At 42.7% G+C, this 22081-nt stretch overlaps 1 protein-coding gene across 1 annotated transcript in view; it reads right to left on the bottom strand.

Moving 5' to 3' along the window:
- Positions 1-10264: 10264 nt before the first annotated feature.
- ttll7 (tubulin tyrosine ligase-like family, member 7) overlaps positions 10265-22081 on the bottom strand; it is a 131228-nt gene continuing 119411 nt past the window's right edge. The window contains exon 21 of the mRNA XM_046298121.1: positions 10265-12475. Within this exon, the coding sequence (XP_046154077.1) occupies positions 12355-12475 (121 nt within the window). The 3' untranslated portion in view covers positions 10265-12354. The remainder of the gene's footprint in view (positions 12476-22081) is intronic.

The raw sequence follows: 22081 nt of genomic DNA, 5'->3' as shown, positions 1-22081 counted from the left end.
CGTCTGCCCAGCGCCGCCAGTGCCGCCAGTCTGCCCAGCGCCGCCAGTGCTCCCAGTCTGCCCAGCGCCGCCAGTGCCGCCAGTCAGCCCAGCGCCGCCAGTCTGCCCAGCGCCGCCAGTCTGCCCAGCGCCGCCAGTCTGTCAGGATCAGTTAGATCCACCAGTCAGCCAGGATCCACCAGTCTGCAGAGAGCTGTTAGCCTGCATGGAGCAGTCAGAGCTGTCAGTCTGCATGAAGCAGCCAGAGATGTCAGTCTGCATGAAGCAGCCAGAGCTATCAGTCTGCATGAAGCAGCCAGAGCTATCAGTCTGTAAGAAGCAGCCAGAGCTGTCAGTCTGCATAGAGCAGCTAGATCCGCCAGTCAGCCATGATCTTCTAGATCTGCCAGACAACCAGTCTCTTCTAGATCTGCCAGACAACCAGACTCTTCCAGATCTGCCAGACAACCAGTCTCTTCCAGATCTGCCAGACAACCAGACTCTTCCAGATCTGCCAGACAACCAGTCTCTTCCAGATCTGCCAGACAACCAGTCTCTTCCAGATCTGCCAGACAACCAGTCTCTTCCAGATCTGCCAGACAACCAGTCTCTTCCAGATCTGCCAGACAACCAGTCTCTTCCAGATCTGCCAGTCAACCAGTCTCTTCCAGATCTGCCAGTCAACCAGAATCTTCCAGATCTGCTAGTCAACCTAAATCTTCCAAATCTGCTAGTCAACCTGAATCTTCCAGTTCCGCCAGCCAGCCAGGATTTACCGGAGCCTACTACCTGCCTGAGCTTCATCTCAGTACTGGGCTTCATCTCAGTACTGGGCTTCCTCTCAGTACTGGGCTTCCTCTCAGTACTGGGCTTCCCCTCAGTCCCGGGCTTCCCCTCAGTCCCGAGCTGCCCCTCTGTCCCGAGCTGCCCCTCTGTCCCGAGCTGCCCCTCTGTCCCGAGCTGCCCCTCTGTCCCGAGCTGCCCCTCTGTCCCGAGCTGCCCCTCTGTCCCGAGATGCCCCTCTGTCCCGAGATGCCCCTCTGTCCCGAGCTGCCTCTCTGTCCCGAGCTGCCCCTCTGTCCCGAGCTGCCCCTCTGTCCCGAGCTGCCCCTCTGTCCCGAGCTGCCCCTCCGTCACGAGCTGCCCCTCAGTCCAGTGGGGATCTGGGTGAGGACTATTAGGCCATGGTCGGCGGAGAGGGTGGATTATCCCAGGACGCGAAGGGGAGGAACAAGGACATTAATGGAGTGGGGTCCACGTCCCGAGCCGGAGCCGCCACCATGGACAGACGGCCACCCAGACCCTCCCTATGGTTTGAGGTGCGTCCGGGAGTCCGCACCATAGGGGGGGTTCTGTCACACCTTGGTCTTTTGTGTTTTTGTTATATGTTTGGGTAGGCCAGGGTGTGACATGGGTTTATATGTTGTTTTCGTATTGGGGTTTGTATTATTTGGGATCGCGGCTGATTAGGGGTGTTGTATAGGCTTGGCTGCCTGAGGCGATTCTCAATCAGAGTCAGGTGATTCTCGTTGTCTCTGATTGGGAACCGTATTTAGGAAGCCATAGTTTTGCTTTGTATTTCGTGGGTGATTGTTCCTGTCTTTGTGTAGTGTTCACCAGATAGGCTGTAATAGGGTTCTCGTTCCGTTTGTTGTTTTTGTAAATGTTTCGTTTTCATTCATTAAAGTCATGAGTAACAAACACGCTGCATTTCGGTCTGACTCTCTTCCTTCAACAGACGAACGCCGTTACAGGTAATGCATGTTTATATTTTATTTCAGCGTTGTGTGTAGCGCCGGCTATGCTAATTCTTTTGTTTACAACTCGTTCAGGTGGTTCAGGGGGGGTGCATGCTATCAGATAATAGCTTCTCATGCTTTCGCCGAAAAGTATTCTAAAAATCTGACATGTTGGCTGGATTCACAATGAGTGTAGCTTTAATTGAGTACCCTGCATGTGTGATTTAATTACAGTTTGAGTTTTATCGCGTTTTATTAGAATTTGGCGCTATGCAATTCCCGAGGCTATTGGCCACTTGAGACGCTAGCGTCTCACTATCCCTAATAGGTTAATATGTCGTATCTCACAATCACATTCATCTGGTACTATTCCCAAACACACTCGGAAATCTCCCTTATTAACCCATGTGCATCTACAACAATTCCCTTGTTTTTACTTGCTATGCACCACATGTATCTTCAATGGTTCTCTTGCCGCTACTTCCTATACATATAAAAAACACACCATATTCAAAAACACCTTGTGTTATTTGTAGTGGCTGCAGACCACGTAGACACTTCTTCTAAATGCCTACAGACAGCTGGCAGCGGGGCTTTCCATGGTACCATTATGCCCTCACTCTATTCTTCTCATAAGTCTAGTGAATAGCCTTCTCTCTACAAGACTATGGGTACCTTTTTATGCATTACTCGCCTTCAGATTTTTTTATTTGATTTCTTTATACAGATTAATTTAAATTGACTTACTGAAATCATTTGTGGTCCCTCAATTGTTTGCAGATGATGTGTCTTCTCCTGAGCAACTTACGGTAAGGGTCTGGTCTGCTTGGATCTTGTCATCTTTTGGTCAGGCGAGAATTTCCTTCATGCTTCATAAAATGCACCACCCGTTTTTTCTTGCAGACCCCCACTGGAATGCTCCGCAGGCAGAATTAATCATCCTGTTCGTTGAAGCCAAATTGTCATGGAAATTCTTACACAGGGAGAAGAGGTCAATCTTATATAAATCATTGTTTATTATTAGCTCGCTAGAGAGGTTCCAACCAACTCAATGCACCAAGAACATGTCAATCAGGACCTCTCTCGGGGCAGCCCCGTTAGATCTGTTATATACCGACAAGTTATATTTTCATGATTTAGCTTATTCATTCATAATTAATTCATCATTAACGTTTGCTTCATTCATGTGACCAACCAATACTGACGAGGCTTCTTCTCTCTAAGACCTTGAAACTGAGATCTTTCGTTCTCAAAACAAGGGTCTGGGAAAATGCCAAATTGCAGATACTGATAGTGAGGGTTCATTCAATCAGTCACTTGCATGAACACAGAAAACAGTTACTAGAAAAGCAAAAACATGTATCAATAGAAAAGCATCAACATAACATTTTCCATCACAAGATACCTACTGGAACCCTCATCCTTCACATAGAGCACCCGTTCTGCCATTCACATTCTATTAAAGGTCCCCAAAGCAGCTAATGACTGGAATGAGCTGCAAAAAACACTCAAACTAGACATTTTTTACTCCATCTCTACATTCAAATCATGGACACTTACTGACACTTGTGGCTGCTTTGCGTGATGTGCTTTTGTTTCTACTTTCATACCTCTCCTGTGACGATCTGACCAGGTTAGTGTGGATCAGGTCAGGTTACAGTGGGTCCACTCTACAGCATGCTCTCTCTCGTAGAGGGGGAGAGCGGGAAGTCGGCTGTTTTATGGCGGTTGTAAAATACGCTGCCTCTATGCTCTGTAGTGTTCGAGAGTGGAATATAAACTGTGGAACACAGAGAGACACTTGGACAATCAAAAGTATGAATAATTAAACAATATTTCTATTTTTGAGAATGTGGGAATGGTCTGTGGGTATTTAAAGAAAAGTCCTGTCAAAGTTGTTTCATTTGGTGACCTCATGAAAGACAGGAGACCCACATTACTGTATCTCTGTTTGTGTCACTTTTCAATGATCAGATTTCCATCTAGATGTTGGATAGAAATAATGAATAAATATGAAACTATTTGTGAAAATATGTAATGTATGTGAGCCTTCTGTAAGGCTCACATACACGCCCCCGTGAGACTATACATTACATCAGCTGTTATGGAATCACACCTTTTTCCACCGAGTATAAAACCACATCCTACAAAAATATACATTAAGTCAGAGAAAGCCGGGACGGAGTCCCCACGTTGAAATGGCTACAACTCTATAGGCCATTAGAATAGAAAACATGGAGCTGACGCTACATGTTGAAATGGCTAAGAACTACAACTCTATAGGCCCAGGAGACCAGGCAGCGGATACTTTGGCCACACGGCTGGTAATGATGAAACTTGGAGATTATCGATCACTACAGAATAAGAGCAAATCCTAGACATTGAATTACTAGTCTGCAGCTGGAAATTACATAAATCTAGTACGAGAATACCGACAACCGCGGAGGCATCTATTCTATGCAACGACCATCTGTACGCCTGACATATCCATTATAACAGACAATATCCAGAGCCGCTGAGAAAGCGACAACTACAAAAGACATTGTGACTTCTGGGGAAGTTAACCAGAGACTCGCTGATGAACCGACTCTCCAGCAGAGGGACCTGCAATTCCAACAGAGAGACAACAATTACATACGGGCGTAAACAACAACATATGTGTGTAAATATTAGAGGTCGACCGATTATGATTTTTCAACTCTGATACCGATACCGATTATTGGAGGACCAAAAAAAAATCCGATACCGATTAATCGGACGATTTAATTTTTTTTTGTAATAATGACAATTACAACAATACTGAAAAAACACTTATTTTAACTTAATATAATACATCAATAAAATAAATTTAGCCTCAAATAAATAATGAAACATGTTCAATTTGATTTAAATAATGCGAGCCTTAGGTCATTAATATGGCCAAATCCGGAAACTATCATCTCGAATACAAGACGTTTATTCTTTCAGTGAAATACGGAACCGTTCCATATTTTATCTAACGAGTGGCATCCATAAGTCTAAATATTCCTGTTACATTGCACAACCTTCAATGTTATGTCATACGTATGTTATGTAAAATTCTGGCAAATTAGGCGGCCCAAACTGTTGCATATACACTGACTCTGCGTGCAATGAACGCAAGACACAACTTCACCTGGTTAATATTGCCTGCTAACTTGGATTTCTTTTAGTTAAATATGCAGGTTTAAAATGATATACGCCTGTGTATCGATTTGAAGAAGGCATTGATGTTTATGGTTAGGTACACATTGGAGCAACGATACGCACCGCATCGATTATATGCAAAGCAGGACACACTAGATAAACTAGTAATATCATCAACCATGTGTAGTGATTATGTTTGATTGATAGATTCTTTTTAATAAGATAAGTTTAATGCTAGCTAGCAACTTACCCTGGCTTACTGCATTCGTGTAACAGGCAGTCTCTTCGTGGAGTGCAATGTAATCAGGTGGTTAGAGCGTTGGACTAGTTAACTGTAAAGTTGCAAGATTGAATCCCCCGACAAGGTAAAAATCTGTTTTTCTGCTCCCGAGCGAGGCAGTTAACCCATCTCTAAAATATATACAGTTGGAAGTTTAAATACACTTGTATGTAAACAGGTTGGAATCATTAAAACTTGTTTTTCAACCACTCCACAAATGTCTTGTCAACAAACTATAGTATTGGCAGGTCGGTTGGCACATTTACATTGTGTATGACACAAGTCATTTTTCCAACAATTGATACAGGCAGATTATTTCACTTATAATTCACTGCATCACAATTTCAGGTGGTCAGAAATGTACATACACTACATTGACTGTGCCTTTAAAGAGCTTGGAAAATTCCAGAAAATGATGTCAAGACTTTAAAGCTTCTGATAGGCTAATTGACATAACTTGAGTCATTTGGAGGTGTACCTGTGGATGTGTGTCTAGGTCTACCTTCAAACTCAGTCCCTCTTACCTTGACATCATGAGAAAATCAAAAGATATCAGCCAAGACCTCAGAAAAAAATTGTAGACCTCCACAAGTCTGATTCATCCTTTGGAGCAATTTCCAAACGGTACCACGTTCATCTGATGAGTTAATAATAATACATTTGTACTTTATATGAAAATATCTGAAGAGTTGATTGGGGAAATAGAGAGACTATAAAGATTTTCCTGTGGTGCCCCGAATTCCTAGTCAATTAAAGTTTACATGATTAGTTTAATCACATAATAATAATTACAGAGAATTGATTTGACATAATAAGTCTAACACATTTAATGATAGTCACAGACATTCTTGCTGTTTTCTGTGCCTAACAATGTTTGTGCTGCTACCATGTTGTGTTGTTGTCATGTTGTGTTGCTCCTATGTTGTGTTGTTGTCTTAGGCCTCTCTTTATGTAATCTTCTCTCTTTTGTCTTGATGTGCGTTTTGACCTACAATATTTTTCCCCCGTTACCACAGGAGGCTTTTTGCCTCTTGCTAGGCCGTCATTGTCAAAAAAAAAAAAAACTTTCCAGATCATTAAAGTATAGCAGCCATTTCTTAATTTGTTTGTTGATGAATGTAGCCTTTTGTTGTGCAGCTTATGGAAGAGGGAATGACCTTTAGGATGAAGATACCAAAAAATCACCTTGAAATAGTTTCTCGGTGCATGGAGGAGTGTCGGGGAGAACATTAAAAGGAGCCCTTGCTATCCAGGAGGCAAATGCCTGTTATCAGTCCTGAGATGGTTAGGTGGTGTGCAATGTGGTTGTGTGTTTGTCAGTAGACAGCCCCCAGCTGCGACGACGATGCTGTAAACCACTGCCTCCTGATAAAGTCCTTTGAAGCATGTCATTGTAGATGCACACTCGCACATGTACACGGTCAAAGTGTACCGCTTTATCACATTTGAGCAATCCACCTCTAACACTCTGCTCCCAGGCCAATTTTCACTCAGGTCACAGGGATGGAGATTCAGAGATGAGGGGCTTGTGGACTTGAGCGTACACTGGACCCTGGCTGCCTGCACAACTGTCTGGACCAGGATCCAGGACAGCTGAGGGTGAGAGAGAGAGTAGAAGGGGGACAGAGGTCAAAAGGACAGTGCAGCGCCATAGCGCATGGGATATATTTTTGGGACTTGTTGAAACACAAGGCTGGCTGTCAGTGGCTGCCTGTTTGGCGCAGAGGCCTCTGACCACAATGCAGTAGGAACTCAAGGTTGTAGACTTATCCACCTCTTCTACTAACAGAGAGAAGACAGGAGGGAGGGATTGGGGGGAAATTCACTGCGTCATCTGAGACGCCAGAGGAAGCTGGACGCCAGTCCGGTGTAGAGATGGCAAACAAAGTCCGGGCTCACCTGTCTTCCCCGGGGGTCCGGGTCAAGACAAGACAGGGCTGCGGGTCTCTCTCTCACACTCCTTGACATGAGTGACGTTTGACATTTCCAAATGGGAAATGTGATCCAGGTCAGGGCTAACATGGACAGCCTGTCATAGCTACATGTCGTGTAGTCACTCTGTCAGGCTATCAAAGGCACAGAGACCAAGCACAGTCACTCAGATGGACTATTGGGATTGAAGTAAAGGCTCTATATAGAACCAAAGAGTTCAATGGCTCGCTTCATACAGAATATGTCAGTCAAAAAGATTCTACATGGAACCGCAAAGCACCCGTATGCCGATATAGGATAAATAATAATAGAAACTTGAGAACCTCTTTTGTTTTAAGCATTTTATTGCTATGTAAACTTAAAAATCCATACCTCAACTGAAAAGGTATTTCTCTTAAATAACACAAAGTTCAGGCAAAATAAAATATTTGGCATTGTGAATTAATATTCAGCAAAGTGTAAGGGGAAAATACATTTTTAGCACAGAATTCCCGCCACACCTATTAGTAAGAGAGTTGTTGTAAAACGTACAATATACTTTATCATGAAGTCTGACTGCTTCCTATTACCGTTGAAAATCAAACCCATAAATTATGTGAGAAAAGTAACACAATCTAGCCTAGACACGTAATACTGCATTTCTCCCTATTAACATTTAAATAGTTCCTAATGAGGGTTTCTACTGTAATTGATCACATATTAACTTTAATTAACCTTAATTAAAGACCAATGGAACACATTAGTGAATGGATATGCGGTGTATTGGCACCTCACTGTTTGCACTGGCACTTGTACCTGCGGGAGTGGGAAATAGGACACAGCTGCTAAAACACAAAATGGCAGCTTCTCGGACGAGGCAAAGCACTGCAGTAACAGTACGACTTACAGAGAATCGCCAAAGAGACTCAAAAATGGACATGTGACATCATAATGATGTAATTTTCTAGTTGTAGATTGAGACTGTCTACAACCAGGTAAAGATGTCTTTCTCATGACGATATTACATCATGGAAAATAAATCATATTCTTGTTGTTATCTAGTAAGATTTGTTTTACATAACAAGACATTTACAAAACTTCCTATTAAAACCAACAGGGGTTCAAACCGGTTCAGGGAACAGAACCGAAAACAAACGACATTGTCAGAGGAACGAAAACAGAACCAGGAACGAAAGTGATTTCCAGTGTTCCGGAACAGAACCGCTATCTATAAATCTTGAAAAACATTTGATAATGTTATTTTTACTTCAAAAAATATTCCTAAAGTCTAGTATATAATTCTGTAATTTGGTGATGTTATAATGCTACTAATAGCCTAAACATATTCCAATTCACGTTATGATGTTCAGCGCTTCAAGCCAAGCCAAGCCATCTCCATGTCCACCCCTCTTCTCTTGCTCTCTCCCCAGCTGTAAAAATTCAGTCACATCTCGCGCCTGCATTTATCTGACCAGTCAAAAGTATTTTACCCTTTCCAGAGCAAGCTACACTATCAGCGCTAATTGGAGGAGTAAAATAATGAGCTGAATGTAAAAACAAAGTTGAATTCCCATGTTCCATTTATATATGAACTATAGAACCATTACTTTTTTGTTTTCGAATCGGTTCAGAACCTTATTTTCTGGTGGGACCACCGGAATAGAACATAAAAATAAGGGCTCTGCTCGGAACGATTGGAAAATAATTTGAGTTCCAATCTCTGACAACAAGTATGACATCAGAGGTGCCAATGACATAATTACGTTATCGCAACCACTTTTGCCCCCCCCACTCATAAATGTCACACACTAAATCATGTGTCATACAATCCATATGTGATACAACACATACAGTACCAGTCAAAAGCCTACTGAGTCAAGGGTTTTTCTTTATTTGTACTATTTTCTACATTGTAGAATAATAGTGAAGACATCAAAACTATGAAAAAACACATATGGAATCATGTAGTAAACTAAAAAGTGATAAACGTCATATTTGAGATTCTTCAAAGTAGCCACCCTTTGCCTTGACAGCTTTGCACACACTTGGCATTCTCTCAACCAGCTTCATGAGGTAGTCTCCTGGAATGCATTTCAATTAACAGGTGTGTCTTGTTAAAAGTTCAATTGTGGAATTTATTTCCTTCTTAATGCGTTTGAACCAATCAGTTGTTTTGTGACAAGGTAGGGGTGGTATACAGACGATAGCCCTGTTTGGTAAAAGACCAATTCCATATTGTGGCAAGACCAGCTCAAATAAGCTAAGAAAAATGACAGTTCATCATTTACCTTAAGACATGAATGTCAGTCAATTCGGAAAATTTCAAGAACTTTTAAAGTTTCTTCAAGTGCAGTCGCAAAAACCATCAAGCGCTATGATGAAACTGGCTCTCACGAGGACCAGCACAGGAACGCATGACCCAGAATTACCTCTGCTGCAGAGGATCATTTCATTAGAGTTACCAGCCTCAGAAATTGCAGCCCAAATAAATGCTTCACAGAGTACAAGTAACAGACACATCTCAACATCAACTGTTCAGGGGAGACTACATGAATCAGGCCTTCATGGTCGAATTGTTGCAAAGAAACCACTACTAAAAGACACCAATAAGAAGAGGAGACTTGCTTGGGCCAAGAAACATGAGCAATGGACATTAGACCGGTGGAAATCGGTCCTTTGGTCTGATGATTTGTGAGACGCAGAGTAGATGAATGGATGATCTCTACATGTGTGGTTCCCACCGTGAAGCATGGAGGACAAGGTGTGATGCTGTGGGGGTGCTTTGTTGGTGACACTGTCAGTGATCCCATCTGGTTTGCGTTTAGGGACTATAATTTGTTTTTCAACAGGACAATGACTAACACACCTCAAGGCTGTTTAATGGCTATTTGACCAAGAAGGAGAGTGATGGAGTGCTGCATCAGATGACCTGGCCTCCACAATCACCCGCCCTCAACCCAACTGAAAAGGTTTGGGATGAGTTGGACTGCAGAGTGAAGCGAAGCAGAAAACAAGTGCTCAGCATATGTGGGAACTCCTTTAAGATTGTTGGAAAAGCATTCCAGGTGACGCTGGTTGAGAGAATGCCAAGAGTGTGCAAAGCTGTCATCAAGGCAAAGGGTGGCTACTTTGAAGAATCCCAAATATTAAATATAATTTGATTTGTTTAACCCTTTTTTCTTACTACATGATTCCATATGTGTTATTTCATAGTTTTGATGTCTTCATTATTATTCCACAATGTATAAAATAGTACAAATAAAGAAAAACCCTTGAATGAAAGATACCCAAAAATCTAAATTTGTGTATTTAATGCGAGCGCAGACCAAAAGATTTAACAACACAAAAATTCAAGTATTTCCCATAATGCAGTTGTTCTGTCTATGGACAACGTCTGGGTGTAGAACTATAATCTATGCATGCAAGAACTACTGCTTACAGCATCATAAGCAGTATGTGGAGTAAGTCCTTGGTCATGTTCCAAATCACCTATATTGCAGTCTTGCTGCACGCAGCAAGCATGCGTGCCATGTCAACGACTTCCCAGTCGGGCGTCAGATTTCTATAAACACCTATACAGACGTTGTGAGAAATGGCAGACGACTGCAATGTCGTCAACAATGTAGTTGACCTTGTACATGACCCAGCCACATTGTGATATACTGCAAGGTGCATATTCAACAAGACAATATCCGAGAATCCATTTTGGCTCCCTACGGTGAGGCTGCAAAGTCAACTCATTCACTAAGTAGCAGGGATGCTTGGCTCGCTAGTTGGAAATAAACATTCTAGACACTCTGTGGCTATACTGTGCTGCACTTGTCAATACAGACCCAAAATATAAGCTATAGTTAAACGTTTAAGGGTCAACTGCAACCAACATTGAGCACGGTCTCAAAATGAGGTGGTCTCTCGTTAAAGCATCAATATGCCCTAAAATCACCCACACTGCCGATCTCAATTGCAACCACTATTGGCGGCCATTTTACCCCTCCCTAAAGCTGATATCGATGTTAACTTTCAGTCCCTGTTGCTGCAAAACATTTTCAAGACTATTTAGCCCTCTGGGTATTATCTTCGGTATAAACTAAACCTAATATTTGAGCAGATTAAGCACAGATTTAAATATATGACAATCATTCCGTACAACTGCAATAATTACTCGTTTACAAGCGATAATCTACTGTGCCAATTTACGCTATACATTTTATTAATGTGAAGATTGTGTTGCTATACTTACTTTTCATTTCCAATATTTAATCCATGAATAACTTGCCTTAATACAGTGTGGTAATTTCTTATCAAAAGGGGAAAATAAACTATTCCTGAACTAAAATCAACTCAAAACAATCATGATTTTGTTAATACAAACCTATATTTTTTATTAAATTAGAGTCTAATCAAGGTATGTCAAATTACAAATTATATTCTAATGTGGCCCAAACATAAACTTCTATAATGTACTGTATTATACTTTACTGTACTTGAGTAGAGTATATCTCAGTAGAGTGCAGAATAGTGTAGTTGCGTTTTAAGAAATCAAGAGCTAACCTGCAGCTGCACGTTCTACCTGTTGGTTGCAATTGACCCAATTGTTTAAAATAAATTAATCTTTCCTCGCTCTACTGTACTTTGGGTTGTATTGACAGGAGCATAAAGTGACTGTTAAAACAATGTAAACTAAAGCATCACATTGAAATAAGTTAAAAAAATAAATAAAATCCAAACAGCACCAAAATACATTTAGCAATTTTCATAGCCAGCAAAAAAAAGCTTATTTTTTTCTCAACAAAGGGATAACCTGTTAATCTCATTCCATCTGCACACTGCGTCAGCATTCACTGCATTCATGGAACATTTGACAAAATAAATGTAAGAAACCTTGTTCTGTTTCCTTTACAGTACTTTGACTTGTAACTGTACAGTGAGCGGATATACTACAGCAATGTCAGGTACAATGAGAGAGAGAGAGAGAGAGAGAGAGAGAGAGAAAGAAAGAGAGATAAAGCGAGATCGAGAGAGACAGAGAACGACTGGGTCGGGGCACATGAGAATGACCCATTGTCTGACACTAAGTGGAGCTCAGATCAAGAGTCCTGTTGGAACATTGGAGTGTTCTGGGCAGAGCAAGGGTGTCACTAATCTCACCCATATGCTCTGGCCTTTGTGGGGCTGCTGAGGGGTCCAAGGTCCACCAGTTCAGCCCTCTCAACTGGTTAGTGGAGGGGAGGAGGGATTGGCTGGGGGTTACAGCTCATGAGGGTGGGCCTGGGCGGTCAGTCAGAACTGACCCATCCGGGTGGTGAACAGACTGCGTGAGCGCGGCATGGCCGAGGAGACATGGCCGAAGCTGGATGAAGGCCACTTCATGATGAACTGGGAGGTCACTGGCAGCAGATACCTGCACAGACGGAGGGAAGGATGGAGGGAAGAGAGGAGGGGGAAGGTGGACAAGGGACATAATGCGAGGATTAGAGGCCCAAAGGGTCACAGCGAAGAGATCATGGCCGCATTAGCCCATTATCCCTGCAAGCTGACGACACATTCACGAGATGAGGATACGTCTCCCCTTTTGTTTCAGCCTAGACTAAAATACAGTACCGTTCTAATGATGAGCTATGACTATGAGATCTGCAGCCATCAAATAGACACCTAGACACCTGGCAAAAATATATACAGTAGGTAGAGAAGGTGGGAATAACTCCAGTATGAGGTGAGATGGCATGAGAAAGTGAATCTAGAGCGCCTGGATCTGTTCTAATTAAATCAAATGTTATTCGTCACATGCACCGAATACAACAGGTGTAGACTTTACCGTGAAATGCTTACTTACAGGCCCTTAACCAACAAGGCAGTTCAAGAAATAGAGTTAAGAAAAGATTTACTAAATAAACGTAAGTATTATTATTATTTTTTTTTATCATATAAAGTAACACAAGATAATTACATAACAATAACGAGGATATATACAGGTCAGTCAAGGTAATTTGTAAAGTGACTATGCATAGATAATACTGTGAATAGCAGCAGTGTAAAAACAAAAAGGGGGGGGGGGTGTCAATGTAAATAGTCTGGGTGGCCATTTGATTAGCTGTTCAGGAGTCTTATGGCTTGGGGTTAGAAGCTATTTAGGAGATTCTTAGACCTAGACTTGGCATTTCGGTACCCATTGTCGTACGGTAGCAGAGGGAACAGTCTACAACTAGGTGGCTGTCTTTGACAATTTTTAGGGCCTTCCTCTGACACCACCTGGTGTAGAGGTCCTGGATGGCAGGAAGCTTGGCCCCGGTGATGTACTGAGCCGTATGCACTACCCCCTGTAGTGCTTAGCGGTTGGAGGCCGAGCAGTTGCCATACCAGGCAGTGATGCAACCACTCAGGATGCTCTCGATGGTGCAGCTGTAAAACCTTTTGAGGATCTGAAGACCCAAAATCTTTTCTGTCTCCTGAGGGGGAATAGGGTTTGTCGTGCCCTCTTCATGACTGTCTTTGTGTACTTGGACCATGTTATTTGTTGGTGATGTGGACGCCAAGGAAATTGAAGCTCTCAACCTGCTCCACTACAGCCCCGTCAATGAGAATGTGGGTGTGCTCGGTCCTCCTTTTCCTGTAGTCTACATTCATCTACTTTGACTTGATCACATTAAGGGAGAGGTTGTTGTCCTGGCACCACATGGCCAGGTCTCTGACCTCCTCCAAATAGGCTTTTACAGCTCATTGAGTGTACCTTAGTGTCAGCATCAGTTTGTGGTGGTAAATAGACGGCTACGAATAATATAGATGAGAACTCTCTTGGTAGATAGTGTGGTCTACAATTTATCATGAAATTGTTGCATGTTTCATTAATATTTTTGTTCAGTGTAATAATAAATACACAATGAATTACAATAACTTAGCTATATACACAGGGTACCAATACTGAGTCAATGTGCAGGAGTACAAGGTAATTGAGGTAGATATGTACAGTACATATAAATAGGAATTAAGTAACTAGGCAACAGGATATATAATAAACAGTAGAAGCAGCGTATGTGATGAGTAAAAAATAAAACTTGTGCAAAAAGGGCCAATGCAGATAGTTAAATAGTTAACTAATAGCTACCCGGACTTATGGCTTGGGGGGTAGAAGCTGTTCAGGGTCCTGTTGGTTCCTAACTTGGTTGAGAAATCTGATTGGTACCGCTTGCAGTGCGGAAGCAGAGAGAACAGTCTATGACTTGGGTGTCTGGAATCTTTGAAAAAATGATGGGCCTTCCTCTGACACCACCTGGTATAAAAGTCCTGGATGATGGGTAGTTTGGCCCCAGTGATGTACTGGGCCGTACACACTACCATCTGTAGTCCCTTGTGGTAGGATGCAAGCAGATGCTGTACCAAGCGGTGAAGCAGCCAGTCAAGATGCTCCCAATGTTGCAGCTGTAGAACTTTTTGAGGATATGATGGCTCGTGCCAAATCCTTTAAGCTTCCTGAGGGGGAAGAAGCATTGTCGTGCCCTCTTCATGACTGTGTTGGTGTGTGTGGACCATGAATGATCCTTAGTGCAGAGGAACTTGAAGCTCTTGACCAGCTCCACTACAGCTCCGTCGATGTAAATGGGGGATGTGCTCGGCCCTCCGTTTCCTTTAGTCCACAATAAGCTCCTTTGTCTTGCTGACGTTGAGGGAGAGGTTGTTGCCATGGTCCTTCTGTAGCTCAGTTGGTAGAGCATGGCGCTCGTAACGCCAGGGTAGTGGGTTCGATCCCCGGGACCACCCATACGTAGAATGTATGCACACATGACTGTAAGTCGCTTTGGATAAAAGCGTCTGCTAAATGGCATATATTATTATTATTTATTATTATATTATTATGATTATTACCACACTGCCAGATCTCTGATCTCTACCTTATAGGCCATCTCACTGTCATCAGTGATCAGGCCTACCACCGTTGTGTCGTCAGCAAACTTAATGATGGTGTTGGAGTCGTGGGTGAAAAGAGAGTACAGCAGGGGAATAAGCACGCACTCCTGAGGGATCCCCATGTTGTGGGTCAGTGTGGCAGATGTTTTGTTGCTTATCCTCAGCAACAGGGGGCAGCCAGTCAGGAAATCTAGGATCCAGTTGCAGAGGGCGGTGTTCAGTCCTAGGGCCCTTATCTTAGTGATGAGCTTGGTGTTGGCACTATGGTGTTGAACGCTGAGCTGTAGTCAATGAACAGCATTCTCACATAGGTGTTTCTCTTGTCCAGGTGGGATTGGGCAGCGTAGAGTGCAATAGAGATTGTGTCATCTATGGATCTGTTGGGGTTGTATGAGAATTGGAGTGTGTCCAGGGTGTCTGGGATGATGGTGTCGATGTGAGACATGACCAGCCTTTCAAAGCTTTTCATGGCTACAGAGTGCAACGAGGCGATAGTCATTTCATCAGGTTACCTTGGGGTTCTTGGGCACAAGGACTATGGTGGTCTGCTTGGAACATGTAGGTATTAAAGACTGGGTCAAGGTGAGGTTGAAAATGTCAGTCGAACCCTTGCCAGCTGGTCAGCGCATGCTCTGAGTACGGGTCCTGGTAATCCATCTGGCTCTGCCGCATTGTGAACGTTTACCTGTTTAAAGGTCTTACTCACATCGGCTACGGAGAGCTTGAATAAAACAGCAATCTGTGATTGATTTGCCCATTTCTTCACTTTGAAAATTAATGCTGTAAACCGATTGATTGATGAAGAATATAACTTACAAATGCCTAATGAGCTTCGATCAACTGTCCTACCCCCCATCAGAACCTAAAATATAAGCTTGTTTAAATACCTTGTTTGTAAACAATGTAATTGTAAACAAATACTGTATAGCCTCAAAACATGGTTAAAACTATAATTCTGAGATCATGCATGGTCAATTCTTGCATCCATTGCTCTGTTTATGAATTTGAGAGTGGTTACATTTCTCCAGCCCCATGCCTAAGCTAATTACCAAGAAAGTGGCGTGTTCACCACTTTATTGTTTGAATTGCAGATTTCCTCTTTAAATACGAGTACAGCTCAAACAGAAACAACTCGCTGTAACACTTTGCTTAATAACTTATAAGCATGTATGCACCTGTATAATGTCTTATAACAAGGCGTATAATATGTTATTTAATGATATGTATCAACATTTCAACTCATTCAAAATGGCAAGGGACATCAATGAAGTAACTCAGGGAGAACGAAAATGGCATTTGAGCAAAAAGCTTGATAGCCATTCAAATCTGTAAAATTCTAACTAATAAAACAGTTTGTCAACTGAACCATATGGATTATGGTGTGAATTAATGTTCTTCTGTTTGCTGGCAGATAACAGTGTTCACTCTGACATACTTTCCCTGTAAAATATCTCCTGGACAAATTAGTCGAGCTGCTTCTTCTTCTTTTTAAAGTCGACCAAAAAAAGACTTGCTGCGTCGAGGGCATCTGCCGCAATAGAGCCAGACCCAGGAGAGTTGGGCAGGATTCAAATTAACTTCATTTAGTTCAAGTAGAATGTCCTTGAAAACCACTCAAGTGGGCCGTGCGGGTACTTTCGATTGCGGTTGTTAAACTACCCACCCACAGTACTACTTGGCCTGTTCTGGAGCTCAACCATTCAATGGAGCAAGGCCGGAAGAGAAGGAGAGTGAGGGAGGGTGGATTACTTAGCCAATACCCTCTCGAATTGCTGCACTGCTTCGCTACATCCTCGCGACTTCAGGGGCACTGCTTACAATGGTTTCGGATGGGACATTGACTTTTAAACTTACAGTTTAAGATGGTGTTGCAGGATTTTCTGTCACCTTTCGGGTTCATCCCTTTCCTCGTTTCTGATTATGTCGGTCTGTGTCCAAAATGGCACCTTATTCCCTAATCTGTTTAAAAGTGTTTAGTGCACTACATAGGGAATAGGGATCCATTTCTGGAAGAAGCTTTGATTTCTCCTGAAGGCTTTCCTCTGTATCTGTTCTGTTCTGTTTGAGTTTTATTACAAACTCGTTAGACCGTGTTCAGTCCGAAACTTTGGTGTGTGTTACACTTCCTGGAAGGCATAACCATATTTCTTCCACGGAACACTTGTTGGCCAATGTATGGACATTCCACTGCAAGAATTGAAATTCAAACATGAACTATGCGGTGATGCTTGTGGGTGGTGGTTAGTGATTGTGTGTACTATTTTCTCTTTTTATTTCTCATGAATTCACACAGAGAACATTCTGTCCACACTAGGTAGGCCAAGCGCGAGATACGGTCCCGACACTTTCCGAGCCCTGATCACTCTGCGGGGGTGCAGTTAATTGGACCCTCTAACACGTCTTCCAGGTAACTTGGGCTTTTGATCATGGATGAGCTGCTTGCAGTAACCTGCCAGTTGAAAGTCCAGGAGAAGCCACTGCTGTGGAGCCCTGCTTCAATTCAAATCGTCAGTGTGAAGAGAACGAGCTCCAAACTCACCGCTATATTATGTGGAGTACCTCCAACTGGCCCTGCACTGTTCAAGGTCTCTGTTAGCGACACAACTGCCAAGCGGAATAACAGAGTCGTGACTAAGTGAAAGAAGTGAACATGATCAAAAGCCGTACGGAAAAGGTCATCTTTGACTGATTCCACAGACAAAACCCAATTAACCTGATTGTTATTCATAAAAAAAGGGAAAAAATGAAATAAGGTCCAAAACCTTAACTGTACTGACTAGAATAATTCACATTGTACTTTTCAGCTGGATTCAAGCAGCTATGTTGGATGTGTAACCAAGCCAGCTCAGTAAATATTGGTCTGTTCAGTTTGGTTCAATTCACTAGCGTGAAAAGCCATCTAGGCTCACAATAATACTGTTGTGTGACTATATGTTCTGCCCACACAGAAAGAGAAGGTCTGTTCTCAGACCTATTGTAAGTGATCACTGACACGTATTCTGTACTCCTACCATGAGAAGTGCTTAAGTTAGAGTCTCTCATCACTGAGACCCACTCCAGTGTGTGTGTGCTGCAGAATATATGTCTGTGTAAAATGCGTATGTGAGAGTGTGAGTGTGTGTGTGTTCGGCATGCGCGTGTGTGTTGCATATGTGTGCATTTACGAGCATGTTAGTGTGTGTGTGTGTCAGGTAAGTAGGCAGCATAAGGATGCAGGTCAGGGGGTCCAGACACAACGGCAGTGAGTAGGGTATGAGTCACAGGCTAGCAGAAGGAGGTGACAGGTGCAAGATGGTACTCTTCTCATAGGCAGACATAATGTCACCCCATCGAGACAAAGCATGTGGCTAATGACAAAAGAACTGTAACCAGCCCCATGGTGGCCATGGGGCAATCACAAGTGTCTGATGGAATCAAAGGAAGGAGGGCCATCGTTGTGAAACTGTGCTAAGCACGCAGTGCAATGGAAGTGACGAGAAGAGGTTAGGTTATTGGCCGGCCAGGGCTCACAGTCTCTTGCGATTGCATGTTGACAGGCTGCTTCCCAACAGTCTCAATTTGTTTACTTCCCTTGCCTCCTTTCCTACATAACCTCTAATCTGTCCTTTCACCAGTCAGCTTTCTTGACCTTTAGACTAAGTCTGACGAAAAAAGGAGACAAGGTGAGGAATCTATCTGAGACTATTGGGACACAGCTACAGTAAGCCACAGTTAGCAGGAAGGTGTGCAGTGGGGAATTGGGGTAGGGCTCAATTCCATTTTTAGTTCAGTCAAATTCTGATGGTGAATTGAAAGTCCAAGGGTCCAAGATGTTTGGATTCTTGAATTTTTTATTTTGATTCCTGTCCAGAGTTGACTGAATTTAAATGGAATACACTTGGAAAGTGTAAACACAACTGGAAACACGTCATTACCATGTTTTTGAAAGCATTACGGTAGCTAGTGAAAGAGTGTAGGAGCAGTTGCTAACTGTCAATAACTTTAGCTAGCGAACTAACTTGGCTAACTGTGGGGTGAAACTATATTCAGTTAGTTAGCTACCACACTTCTCTTTTCTCACAAACGTAATGCTGCATTTAGCTAGCTAGCTGAGGGGCGAAATAATTCACTTATTCAGTTAGCTACAGCAATGATCTTCGCTAGCAAACATAACGCTGCCTTTGGCTAGCTAGCTAATTAACATGGCAAACTGTGGGAAGAAACAATGAACTTATTCACAGATAGTCAGCTACCACACTGCTCTTTGCTAGAAAACATAAAGCTCCCTCCAAAACTAGCAAGCGGTCTCTACTAACATTTGGATGTTTGCAACGTGTGGTCTTTCCAAGCAAATTGAGATTAACCCTAGTCAGGACTCAGTCAGACTGTAGGCAGAAAAGGGGTGAGGCCAGAGTGAGGGGAGGAATAGAGGTCACTGAATCGAGCATAGACCTGCGTCAATGGGCGAGATGGCAGAGGAAGAAGAGGCAGTGGAAGAGGAAGACGAGCCATGGGCGGAGGTGGCTGGTCCCGCAGCCAATGGTGAGCTTCCATGGTGAGCACACACACAAACATACACCCACACCACCCACCCACCCACCCACCCACCCACCCACCCACCCACCCACCCACCCACACACACACACACACACACACACACACACACACACACACACACACACACACACACACACACACACACACACACACACACACACACACACACACACACACACACACACACACACACACACACACACACACGACGTTGAGAGATAGACCAATGTATTATTTGAATGGACAGAGGGAAGGATACCCCTCAAGGGCGAAGCAGGTAAATAGTATAATTCAGGCAGGTTGCTTAATTCTCTTTCATATGCATGACTTTCCCCATAGGAGTGCTAAACGTGGGCCGCTGGCTGGTCGGTGCCGAACAACATATTCCCCTGGAGGCAGTGGTTCAATACCTGTTTCCCGACACTCACTTTTCTATGCTGAATCCCTCTCATCTATCTCCCCACCTCATATTCTAAAATAATACCTGTCAATAGAAACGTAAAAATACCCCAAAAATAATTGTTTAGTCCGACACACACACACCACCCCACTCAAAGATATGGCATGAAGTTCTTTAAAGGAGATTCTTCAACACAGTCGACTATTATGCTCTGGTCCAAAATAGTTCACTATTAGGGAAAAGGGTATCATTTGGAACGCAGAAAAGGGTATCATTTGGAAAGCAGACAAATGTGACAAATGGAAACATTTTCTTAATGTTTAAACTGCTGGTTTTCTGTTAAAACTGTAAGAAAGAAATCATACAATTCCATGTGCATTCACAATATAGATGGTCTACATCATGTGTCCCACAAAGAAAGAGAGATATTTTTATAATTTCTGCTGATTTTGCTTTTCATGACAGTGGCGTGTGTAGCTTGCTGTTGTTGTCGTCCAATCACAAGTCAAAAAACTGGCACTAGGCCACAGACATAGAGCTAGAGCCTCCGTATTGCAAGTTATTAGGAGAAATCTAGGACAGGTGTAAAAACTGGTAGGCTGCTACTTAATAATCTGAATGGAGTTGTTATTTACTGTAGGAAGGGGAGAAAGCGCACAGTTAACAAAGTAGCTAAAGTTACTTTGTTTTAAACTAATGTAGGCATTTGTTACATTTTTACTTTCCCCTTCATGATGTTGATGGGGACCTAATCCAGACTATCCAAAATCCCCCCGACCCCCACCCTTTTTAATGACTAAATTAGAAAGTGCAAAGTGATAGCCTGTTAAATATACGCTGGTTATGAATCATCTAAAGCGTTCTGGGGGAAGGAGCAGGCGTAAGGTCATTTGTGGCGCGCCTCATCTGGCTCATAATTGAATTAAACTGGCCTCAGGGGGCTTGCTAACCTGCACGCTAATCCCAAGGTCATTACTTCCTGTTAACATTGTAGCCCTGTGTGTTCTTAGCTTGTGTTCCAAATAGCACCACATTCCCTATATAGTGCACTACTTTTGACCAGGGCCCATAGGCTATGGTCAAAAGTAGTGCACTATATATAGTACCAGTCAAAAGTTTGGACACATCTACTCATTCCATGGTTTTTCTTTATTTTTACAATTTTCTACATTGTAGAATAATAGTGAAGACATCAAAACTATGCAATAACACATATGGAATCATGTAGTAACCAGAAAAGTATATTTTATATTTGAGATTCTTCAAAGTAGCCACCCTTTGCCTTGATGACAGCTTTGCACACACTTGGCATTCGCTCAACCAGCTTCATGAGGAAGTCATCTGGAATGCATTTTAATTAACAGGTGTGCTTTGATAAAAGTTAATTTGTGGAATTTATTTCCTTCGTAATGTGTTTTAGCCAATTAGTTGTGTTGTGAAAAGGTAGGGGTGGTATAGAGAAAATAGCCCTATTTGGTAAAAGACTAATTCCATATTATGTCAAGAACAGCTCAAATAAGCAAAGAGAAACGACAGTCCATCATTACTTTAAGACATGAAGGTCAGTCAATGCAGAACATATCAAGAACTTTTAAAGTTTCTTCAAGTGCAGTCGCAAAAACCATCAAGTGCTATGATGAAACTGGCTCTCATGAGGACCGCCACAGGAAAGGAAGAACTAGAGTTACCTCTACTGCAGTTCATTAGAGTTAACTGCATCTCAGATTGCAGCCCAAATAAATGCTTCACAGAGTTCAAGTAACAGACACATCCCAACATCAACTTTTCAGAGGAGATTGCATGAATCAGGCATTCGTGGTTGAATTTCGTGGTTGAATTGCTTCAAAGAAACCACTACTAAAGGAAACCAATAAGAAGAAGAGACTTGCTTGGGCCAAGAAACACGAGCAATGGAGATTAGACCGGTGGAAATCTCTCCTTGGTCTGATGAGTCCAAATTTTAGATTTCTGGTTCTAAACGCTGTGTCTTTGTGAGATGCAGAGTAGGTGAACGGATAATATCCACACGTGTGGTTCTCACCGTGAAGCATAGAGGAGGAGGTGTCATCCTGTGGGGGTGCTTTGATGGTGACACTGTCAGTGATTTATTTAGAATTCAAGGCACACTTAACCAGCATGGCTACCACAGCATTCTGCAGCGATATGCCA

The sequence above is a fragment of the Oncorhynchus gorbuscha genome, linkage group LG14 (genome assembly GCF_021184085.1).
Source record: "Oncorhynchus gorbuscha isolate QuinsamMale2020 ecotype Even-year linkage group LG14, OgorEven_v1.0, whole genome shotgun sequence".
In the NCBI taxonomy this organism is placed as follows: Eukaryota; Metazoa; Chordata; class Actinopteri; order Salmoniformes; family Salmonidae; genus Oncorhynchus; species Oncorhynchus gorbuscha.
Note: the sequence above shows the minus strand (reverse complement) of the source record. Positions and strands in the feature narration are given on the sequence as shown.